At 43.1% G+C, this 11,558-nt stretch overlaps 1 protein-coding gene across 1 annotated transcript in view; it reads left to right on the top strand.

Moving 5' to 3' along the window:
* Positions 1-11,558, top strand: part of LOC108797132 (extracellular calcium-sensing receptor-like) — a 24,590-nt gene that overhangs the window by 10,450 nt on the left and 2,582 nt on the right. The window contains exons 4-6 of the mRNA XM_018568706.1: positions 2,508-2,741; positions 8,998-9,214; positions 10,499-10,597. Of these exons, the coding sequence (XP_018424208.1) occupies positions 2,508-2,741; positions 8,998-9,214; positions 10,499-10,597 (550 nt within the window). The remainder of the gene's footprint in view (positions 1-2,507; positions 2,742-8,997; positions 9,215-10,498; positions 10,598-11,558) is intronic.

The following is an 11,558-nucleotide window of genomic DNA, read 5'->3' as shown; positions in this document are numbered from 1 at the left end:
CTGGTCCTGGAGACCTCATCCCAAACTTCTCCTGCCTAGACAGTGACAAGCTGGCCGGTGTCATCTTCTATCCATCTGCAGAGAGATCTTTACACATCGTACAGATACTGAACTTATATGGCTACACGCAGGTAATCATTATTTTCCCATAAACATAATACAAAAGTAATGCTGGCGAATATACTCAGAACTTGACCTGCAACATCACTTTAATGTCAGCTTATACCAACAGACATCAAACCTCTCAAGCCTTGGCTCTCAACTGGTGGGCGGTGACCAAAACAGGGGTCGTGACCCCATGTTCACTGGGTCCCAGCATGCCTTCCACTTTTCTAGGTGAAAGGCACAGCACTGTCAATTCTCGTGCCAAGCAGCCATTCAAAATATGCTGACCGGTGCCAAGTGTCAGCTTGAGGTGGGATAGGATGGGGCTATGGACGCGAGGGAGCTCACCCATAAGTGCATTGCTTACAGCTCCCTCGTGTGTCCTGTAGAAGTGCCTGGACCGGAGTGAAGTAACATTCTGGCTCCTGGCACCTCCACAGGGTGAGGCACCTTAAGAACTTAAAAAAAAAGAGAATGGAGGGGGGGGGGGGTGGTTTTGGGCAAGAATGGTAAAATCTGTTTTCATGCCCTCTGGATACTCATCGTAGTGGGTCTGCCCAACTTGGAACTATTATTTACCTGCACTGCCAAGCAGCCTTGAAGCTGCCATTACTATTACAGACACTGCAGCCCAGTCCTAGAAATCAATTATTTGCTGATTCACAGAAATTGAAGAAACACTAAAAAGCTATGGAGTACCTAGCACAGGCTGCATTGCAGTGAGGAATGATCCTTCTCCTTCTAAAGAAGCTGACAGTCTAGGCAATGCACTTTAGTAATATTCTAATGGACTGCAATCACTGGGTTTCCAACTTCATTCCTAAACCCAGCTCTTACAGAGAAATTCCAGCCAAAACGTTGTATATAACTTTGGACAGAGTGTAGAAGGAAGAAAGCTTCATCAGGTTTTTATTGCTGTCTGTGGACCTATTATGGAGACTTTTTTTCTCATTTCCTGTCAGGACAAGAAGTTATGGTCCACATGCTTTTAGTTGTATAGTGTTTGGCGCAGTATGAAGATTGCACTTGTGTGTATTAGGGTGTATAGAGTGCAGCAATGCATTTACGGAGCAGTGACAAAGGAAAAAGGCAATCTGCATATGGAAATGGAACAAGTGGAAAGGAGGAAGAAGAAAGAGTCAACATTAGAGGGAAGTGGATGGTGAAGGACATTCAACACAGTAGTGTCTTATACAGCTTTGTGGAGAGCTGGGATACCCACCATGTTTTACTGTCATGAGTCTAAGTTGATGAGGGGAGCCTCCCCTGCAGCTCCAGTCCCAGAGCCCCTGGATGGCAGAACCGGTGTGTGGGGACTTGACAAAGCATGAGTACCGTTAATGTCACTAGTGCAGGAAAGGACAGTCTCAGTGATGGCAGCGAGTCCCTGGTAGGACACAGGCACAGGTTAGGAACACGGAGGAGCAGAGTTCTAGAAAAGTCTTGGTCAGAACTAGCCAGGTCTTCAACAGACGAGCAAAGCATTACTTGGTGAAAGGCAGGAGCGAAGTGATGAACAAGCCGAGGTCAGTAATGTGCGGGCAGTCAGGTACGGGCCACAGAAACACAGAGTAGCTAGAAGGGTCGAACAAGCTGGAAGGCTGTCGATCACTCAGCACTGGAGGCTAGGATGTCTTAAATAGGATGTTTGGCACCACAGCTAATAACGAGCGTATGCACACATCTATGCGCACGCCACTGAGCGCATGCAAAAATGCACGCTGACATGGGAGGCATATGGCTGTGCACAATTCTATAAGCCAAACTGTGGCCATGAGCATGCCCTGGTGCAGAGCCCCGGCCACACAGGCTGGTTCTGGCTTCCCGACACCTACCATTCCCTACACTCTGCATTTTTCTCCTCCCCTGCAAACTCTCAAAACCAATTTCCATAGAAATGATTACTGCAGTTGTTGGGAAGCCTCCCAAGACCCCGACACTGGATGTCCAATAATGATCTGTACAAAATCAGGAACTACCTGGCTGGCACCCTTCTTTGTAAGTAAACAAGATCTTCAGAGGTTAGTGGACACCTTTGAGAAAAGGTGAAAGCTCCTGGGTTCACACCTAGGCGTATCGAATATGCGCGACAAACACGCGTTTCCAAGGGCTACTTGGCTGTATCCCAATGGAAACGCGCGACAAAATCACCCCAAAGAAGCTCCTGTACTTCTTTGGGCGTAGGGCGTTTTGTATCGCGTTCATACGGCCTGTAATACGCCCAGGTGTGAACCATACCCATAGAAAATAATGGGATTTCGGTGTTTGTGCGTTTTGCAGAGCGTTGGAACGCGCTACAAAACGCCCAGGTGTGAACCGGGCCTTACAGTAACACTTGCAATGATCCCATCACCAGGATATTACCAAAATATGCTTTTATATGTTTTTTTTGTTTTACATAGATCAACTGCGGCCCATCGTACCCAGCTTTAACCAATAAGGACGTCTATCCATCCTTCTTCCAAACTCTCCCGTGTGACCAGACCCAGAACATGGCAATTGTTAAATTACTCCTTCATTTCAGATGGACCTGGATTGGAGTCATTGCTTCTGACGATGATGCTGGAGAAAAACAGAGCCAAGAATTAAGGAAAGTGGCCGACTTTTACAATATTTGCATAGACTACACTATTAGGGTACCATGCGACTACAGTCAGCAAAAATTTAAAACGTTGGTTGAGGAAACAAGAGTTTTCAAACATTCAACCTCTAAAATAGTCGTATTTTGTGGTTCCACTTCCTTGACCATGATCAATTTTCTGAAAATAGAATACAGCAGAGTTCGTGAGAAGACATTAATCATACCGGCCGGTTCTTTTGCTCAAGAGGTCGTATCTTTAAAAAGCGTAGGGAAACTAAATGGTTGTCTCTTATTTTCGCCCACCATTAAACAGATCCCACCCCTGAGGAACTTCTTAGAAGATATCAGCATTGCAAATCGTCCAAATGATATTTTGCTCAAACAGATTGCTGGGCTTTGTTTGCGCTGTAAAACATCGGATCAAAAATTTGATGAATTCCTAGAATCTCACGGTATTAAACTTCATACGTGCAACGAGAGCGCAAAGTTTAGTCAACTTACCAGTATATGTTTTGATACTCAGAATTTCGGAATCACTTATCAAGTCTACAAAGCTGTCTACGCCATGGCACATTCTCTACATGAGATCCAATTATATATGTCCAGCAATACTAAGAGCAACATCCATTATATAAAAAACCATAAGTGCTTCATAAAGGTAATGTATAGAGAATAAAGTGGACAGTAGCAGGCATATTTTTCATGTGCAACACATGCATTCAGTATTGTGTAAGTGTAACCAGCATAGGCGTACGCAGCCTACTACCATTGTATGTGTGTATATATATATATATATACATACAGGTGAAACTCGAATAATTAGAATATCGTGTAAAGTTCATTTATTTCACTAATGCAACTTAAAAGGTGAAACTAATATATGAGAGAGACTCATTACATGCAAAGCAAGATAGTTCAAGCCGTGATTTGTCATCATTGGGATGATTATGGCTTACAGCTCATGAAAACCCCAAGAACCCCAAATCCACAACCTCAAAAAAGTAGATTATTACATGCAATCAATAAAACAAGGATTGTACATAGAACAATATCGGACCTCTGAAAAGAACAAGCATGCATATGTACTCAGTACTTGGTTTGGGCCCCTTTTGCAGCAATTACTGCAATTACTTTTGCACGATATTCTAATTATTCGAGTTTCACCTGTATATGTATATATATCTAATGAATGGCAATGCAACGCACCTCCTGGATGGCAACACATGTTAGGTGCATTTGCAGGGTGCAATTAATGCATGGCCCTAGTGAGAATAGGCCCAGAGATTGATTTTACTGGGCCGAGGTATTACGAGAACATAACTTAGTAGTGTTCCATATTTGTGACCATTGTTCAGAGTCTAATTGTATATCTAGGTCTTGAGACCAAGCTTTCATATAATTATGGGATGGGAGAGAACCAGATATCAGGTTATTGTATAGCAAGGAGATTACTCCCTTAGCGTGCGGAGTATCAGCACATATACGTTCAAACGCAGTTCGAGATGACGTGGTGGGGTAACAGTGAACGAGTGAAGTGACATAATGTTTAATCTGTAAATAACGAAAAATTTCAGAGTTAGGGAGTTGAAATCTATGTTGCGGTTGAGGGAATAGAAGGATGCCTGAGATGTTAAGAAGGGCATGAAAGCTAAGGGGGCCTTTCGAAGTCCATCTTCTAAATGATCTAGGGCAGTGGTTCTCAACCGGTGTAACCTCAGGACCCACATTTGTCCTTGGTCATTAAGTCGCGACCCAAGCCGTATTGCGATCGGACTTTGGGTGGGAGGTGCGTTTGGGATGATATTCAAATGAATGGCAACGTAACACAGCTCCTACAGCAGAGCGCGTGGTAGGTGCGATTGTATGATACAGTGCTTTAATTGCACAGGACTGTGCAATTATTGCACTGTACTAGTGTGAACGGGCCCTCAAAAACACAGACAGACTCACACAACCACAGAGCCATTCTCAAACACACACACATTCCAAAAAATATATATATTTTTTTTTAAAGTTCCACCCGTTCTCCCTACTTTACGAGAACTGGAGTGGATTCTCAGCCTCTGGTCCAGTGAAGGCTGCTGTGCTGTGACGAATCTCCATCCATATGTGCATTGCTTGTGTGCACTGTAGCGGTGCCGGGAGTCAGACTGTGACATCACTCCAGTCCAGGCACCTCTACAGGACATACGAGGGAGCTGTACGTATGGATGGAGCACACTCGCAGCCATAGCCGCAGCCCATTCTGCCTCAAGCTTGCACTTGGTGCCGGGCAGAATATTTTGGCGTGAGAACGGACAGTGGTGCGAAAGGTGGAGGCTGAGGAGCCTTTCACCTAGAAAAGTGGAAAGCACGCTGTGACCCACTGAACATGTGGTCACGACCCACTTTTGGGTCATGACCCACCAGTTGAGAACCAAGGATCTAGGAGATTCTAAGCCAGGTGGAAAGGATGGATTTTGGAGCGAAGATAATAAGGGTACGGGAGGTGAGATGAGACCTCCGGAACATTTTACAGTCCCAGACACAAAGTGATTGTTTTGTAATCGGGTTTTGCAACGAGTGTCTGCTGTGAGATGGTAGCCAGAGGAGATTTGCGATTCCAATGGGGTTGCAATCGATGGCTTCCGAAGCCACCCAAAGAGGGGTTTAAGAAGTTGCATGGTATTTAGTTATAGATGCTATTTGAGCAGCTTTATAGTAACATAGCTAAATTTGGGACCCCTAGACCCCTTGGTTGAAAATTTAGACACTTGTGGGCGACGAGTGTTCCAGATAAAAGTAAGCAGTTGGCATTGCAAAATGCGGAAAACGTGAAGGGGAACTGCTGTTGGGAGAACTCTAAAAATATATAGCAGTTTGGGTAGATATGTCATCTTAATTGCGGCTATCCGTCCTAACCATGATAGAGGATATGTTTTCCAGGATGATAGTAAAGACGTTAATTGGCGAAGTAGTGTAGGGTAGTTGGCATCATAAAGGGAATCAAAGATGTTGGTAAGGTGAATCCCTAGATATGATAGTCTGGAGTCTTCCCACGGAGAAGGAAGTGTAGTGCGGAGATGGAGGGTGAGGGGTGTTGGTAGAAATATATTTAAAGCCTTAGTTTTGTCTATATTAATTGGAAGACCTGACAATAAGCCAAATTGTTGGAGGAGAGAGATCGGGTTGGGGATGGATACTAATGGGTTTGTAAGGCAGAGAAGTATGTCACCACAGAACAGGCAGAGTTTGTGGTTATGACTAGCCACCGTGAGACCAGTGATGTCAGTATGGTTGCAAATCATTTGGGCAAGTGGTTAAATGGCCAGTGCAAATAATAGGGGGGACAAAGGGCATCCTTGTCTTGTTCCCCGACCTACAGAAATAGTGTCAGATTGGAAGCCTGCATATTTCACTCTAGCTGATGGGTGTGCATAAAAGCCGACACCCTTTGTCGGAAATGTGGACCAAAGCCCCACTTGTCCAAAGTATAGGAGATAAAAGGCCAGGAGGGTGAATCAAAAGCTTTTTTGATGTCCAAAGAGAGGAGCATTAAAGGGATACCACATTTTTTAGCCAAATGAGTAAGGAGGGCAGTTGTACGTATGTTGTCTGTGGCTTGACGGGAGGGAATAAAGTGTTGTGGAAATCGTATTTGGACTATTGTGGACGTTTTTATTAGGATGTGTTTTTAGTAGATTGTATATGTGAATATTGTCATCACGTCTCTCAGTGTCAGGTTTGCTGGGCCGGGATTAATCAGCACTGAGGATAAACTATTGGAGTGGATATCTTCCTGTGGATGTGGAGACGCGGCAGCTGTGCGCAGATATCTACGCCGGTGAATGGTCCATGTGCTATGCGCTGGGCTGTTGCCCTGGGGGGAAATGATGTGCATTGCGGAGCGGTGTCCTCTTCCCAGGTATATGGACGATCGCAAGGGCCCCTGTGTAATGCGCAGATTTATTCGCTTGGCAGGGATGTATTTGTTTTTGAGGACACGGTATCGTTTGGATACATATCTGCCTTTATGAAAGGAACATACGCTCATGTCTTTTTAGTGTGTCTGATCAACACATTGGAAATAATATGGCGGTTTCCCTGCAGATAAACTCACATTCATGGGAATAGTACTATAGTTCTATTAGGCATTGTTCACTGAACAATGCTGAGTGGAATTCGCGCCAGTGGTAACGGCGGGAGTATGTGCGCAGGTCTGATCGGAGCGACGTCCATAGCACGCTGATTCCTTTGTGTAGTGTTTTGGCGGGAACTCCATTGCACATGGTTTTCATTGTTAACTAGTGTGCATGGAGTTCACATGAACTAGCAGCTGGAAACTGTGCATGGTGTGTTGCACCTTCATGTGCACATACTCCCCTTTCTATTGTCTATTCAAATGTATGCATGCGTCTCATTGGCTGACTCTGTGTTATGTAAATGTATTGAGGAATACTTGCACTTGTAATTTTTGTAGAGTAAGTTAGACTAAGAACACTTATCACATATCACTTAGTTGAATATATTGAAGACTACAAGTCCGGACACTGTTAATAATTAATTTTTATTTAAGAGATCACAGATTTATACAGTTTTTCACCAAACACAGATTTGTCTGTTTACACAGACCACAGAGAAACATTTATTAATTCACAAGTTCACTTATCCAAAGTTTATTCACCAATTATTTACTTATCACAAGTGAATGGAGGAGAATTAGAGTTGGTTCTCCCTGATTTAATTTCACCTAGCGCAACATACTGGCATCACTTGGTGCTGTTATCCCTTTTGTGCCCTATAAATAAACGGGTCTCCCTGCACTAGACAGGACTTTCTACTGAGCATCCAACGTGAGAACAGCCTGTGTCTGTTTTACTTGCTACCGCTCAGTGCGTTCGATCATATTATACAAAAGAGCTGAGAACTGTGCTTTTTAGCGCAGTGGATTTCTATGCGCATAAGTTTATAATAATATCCAGAACATAAAACCCACTTGATCTCTGTGGATTAGATGTCCAATATCAGTACTAAGGCTGTTCGCAAGGACTTTAGCTAAGATTTTGACATCGATGTTTAAAAGGGATAATGGTCTATAGTTTGCTCAATGTGTAGTATCAGAATGTGGTTTGGGTAACATGCAGATGGTGGCAGATAAAGAGTCACGTCCTAATGGTTGCCCTGATCTAAGTGCATTAGATTATGTTGTTAAAGGTGTGGAGAGGATATCAGAGAATATTCGGTAGTAGAGAGGAGGAGAATCTGTCTGGACCTGCACGTTTTTGTGGCTTAAAGGATTTGATAGCTGCAGTAGTTTCTTTCACAGTAATTGGGGAATCGAGTAGTTCTTTAAGTTCATTATAAACTGTAGGTAGGGCAATAGAAGAAAAGAGTTTGTCTACTACTTGGGGTGGAAAATGTGTTATCAGGGTAATATAATTCTGATAGGTGGCGTTGAAATTCTTGCACTATTAGGGAGGGGTTAGAGGTAATTGTGTTTGAACTAGTATGAAGTTTGAAGGGCTTATGGTGTGGGTCAGCGTCTCGGAGGCATTTTGCTACCATAGAGTTTTGTTGGTTCGTTTTCTTGTAAAAGCAATGTTGAGTTCTACGGATCTGTTAGTCAGCGGATTGGGATAGATTCACATTTTTAATCCCTTTTGGCAGCATCTAGTTTGAGACCGTTCGCCCTGGTAGAATAAAGTTGAAATTGGGAAGCAGCAGTGGTAAAGCATTTTTTTCTAGAAGTTTTTGTGTAGATACAGGTGAAACTCGAATAATTAGAATATCGTGCAAAGTTCATTTATTTCACTAATGCAACTTAAAAGGTGAAACTAATATATGAGAGAGACTCATTACATGCAAAGCAAGATAGTTCAAGCCGTGATTTGTCATAATTGTGATGATTATGGCTTACAGCTCATGAAAACCCCAAATCCACAACCTCAAAAAAGTAGATTATTACATGCAATCAATAAAACAAGGATTGTACATAGAACAATATCGGACCTCTGAAAAGTACAAGCATGCATATGTACTCAGTACTTGGTTTGGGCCCCTTTTGCAGCACTTACTGCCATTACTTTTTCATGATATTCTAATTATTCGAGTTTCATCTGTAATCTTTCCCTTTGAATAGAGGATGCTAATTGAATGCATGCACCGCGAATGACCAACTTATGTCCTTCCCAAACAGTAACTGGAGAAACGTCATCTGTAATAGGTGCCAATGATTTTTAAAACATATCTGACCACTTCGCCTATTCGGGGGTTACGAGGGGAACAATAAGACTAATAGTATTTGTTGTTGTTATTTTTGTTCTTTCTTGTAGTCATTTTTAAGGAAAATACACTTTCGAGATCCCACCGGTGAAGACGTTTTTTTTACCAAGAAAGGAGAAATGTCCACATCCTATCAAATCCATAATTATGTCTATAAAAGGATGAACAGAACTTTCTTTTCCTATGTATTTGGAAGTTTTAAAGCAGCATCTGAAGTAGTAGAAGAGCAGCTTGATATTTACCAGAATCCCATACACTGGAAAAACGGTGAGGTCAGTCATTATAGAGAAGCACAGAAAATATCTAAACTACAGCAAAGGAAGCCCATGTAATAAATGCAATGTAAACTTGGCTGCTTCATCAAACATCTTATACAAGCGGTTTACAAAAAGTGATTGCACTCCAGGTACTTAAGTCTCCTGGCTCCTCCAGGATGGGTGGCGGTTTCTCATGATCTCTTCCCCCAGAAGTTCCAGAAAAGTAAATGCTGGACTCCAAGTTCCAGTCTTACAATACAGTTTATTAAAGTGACATTAAACCCTCAGATTTTGTAACATAAACCAATACTGTAATGTGCGCCTTACTGTAATCCATGGTAGTTTCCCTTCTCTTTGCTGCTCTTCCTTTTAAATCTGTATCTCTTCTCATGCTGGGCAGAACTTCTGTTTTGCAGCAGACTGCCTTGTCTCAGGAATGGATACATGGTGTCTGTGTGAAGGTTCACAACCTGAGCCAGCACTACAGGAAGAGGCACTCAGCTGCAAAGGGAACTTCTCCCCCAGCATGAGAAGACATGAGGATTTAAAAGGAGGAGCAGCAAAGAGAAGGGAAACAACCATGCATTACAGTAAGGCGCACATTACAGTATTGGTTTATCTGAGGGTTTAATGTCACTTTAAGCACAGCAAATTCTGCACAAGCTCCTCCCTCTGGCATGTTTAACTCTGAAGAGCTTATTCCACTTAGTAAATGCAATAAAGCCACATACACCTATTAACCATAACATTACTTTAGTCTCCTGGCTCCTCCAGGACGGGTGGTGATTTCTCATGATCCCTTACCCCAGAATTGTAGATAGTGAACTCCAAGTAGATGCGGCACTTACAATCAACTTTGTTAAGCACAGCAAATCCCGCACAAGCTACTCCAGCCATAATATTATGACCACCTGCCTAATATTGAGTAGGTCCCCCTTTTCCTCTAAAACAGCCCATCAAAGCATGGACTCCACTAGACCTCTGAAAGTATGCTGTGATATCTGCCACCAAGCCGTCAGTAGCAGGTCCTTTAAATCCTCCACGTTGGGAGGTGGGGCCTTTGATTGGACTTGTTTTTCCAGCACATCCCACTGATGCTCAATTGGGTTGAGATCTGGAGAATTTGGAGGCCAAGTCAACACCCCAAATTCATTGTTGTGTTCCTTAAACCATTCTTGAACAATTTTGCAGTGTAGCAGGGTGCAATATTCTGCTCAAAGACGCCACCAGGGAATACCCTTTCCAGGAAAGGGTGTACTTGGTCAGCAACAATGTTTATCCACATGAATGGCAGGATCCAAGGTTTCCAAGGAGAACATTGCTCAGAGCATCACACTGCCTCCATCGACTTGCCTGCTTCTGATAGTGCATCTTGGTGCCATCTCTTTCCCGGGTAAGCGATGCACACGCACCCGGCCATCCACATGATGTAAAACATGAGGGGTCAGCATGGGCACCACAGCGTGGTCTGTGGCTACACAGCCCCATACACAACAAACTGCCATACACTGTGTGTTCAGACACCTTTCTATCAGAACCACCATTAACTTTTTCAGCAATTTGATCTACAGTATCTCTTCTGTTGGATCAGACTATACAGGCCAGCCTTCACCCCCTACGTGCAACAGTGAGCATTGGTCACCCATGACCCTGTCACTGGTGCACTGGTCTCCCTTCCTTGGACCACTTTTGTTAGATCCTGACCACTGCAGACTGGGAACATCCCACAAGAGCAGCAGTTTGGGAGTTGCTCTGACCCAGTCGTCTAGTCATCACAATTTGGCCCTTGTCAAAGTCACTGAAATCCTTACATTTTCCCGCATTTTTTTTGCTTCCAACACATTATCTTCAGGAGCAAAATGTTCACATGCTGCCGAATATATCCTTCCATTTCCAGGTACCACTGAAACTAGGAATCAAATCACCTCTCAGTGGTCATAATATTATGGCTGATCGGAGTATGTTAAAACTACAACATGGCTGGTTCATTAACCATCATTTTAAAAGCTATCTTAGAGCTTCAATCTCCAGGCAAGAGTTACACTCTATTCATTAATTGAGGGCTGATTGCTGTGTGAAGTCTGAGCCCTTCTCTGAAAGTAACCAGGGTGAAGCATTTATAGAGGTCATGAATACCCATATAATAGAATAGCTATCTACTGTATGACATCTACTCCATCAACACCCAGTCTGTCATAGGATGTCAGATTTCAGATAATGGCCTTTGTGTTTATAAAAAGGCGAGTTTTGTTGTTATTGCCTAATATACTCCTTTCCCGCACTGTGTGTTTTCTAGGCTTAGCTTCTGGCAGAGTAGCTTTTTTTTTTTTTTTTGTTTGGATTTTTTTTCTTTT

This window comes from Nanorana parkeri, unplaced genomic scaffold, assembly GCF_000935625.1.
Source record: "Nanorana parkeri isolate BGI_ZX_2015 unplaced genomic scaffold, ASM93562v1 scaffold1232, whole genome shotgun sequence".
Classification (NCBI taxonomy): Eukaryota; Metazoa; Chordata; class Amphibia; order Anura; family Dicroglossidae; genus Nanorana; species Nanorana parkeri.
The sequence above is the reverse complement of the archived record's forward strand: the minus strand, read 5'-3'. Positions and strand labels throughout refer to the sequence as shown.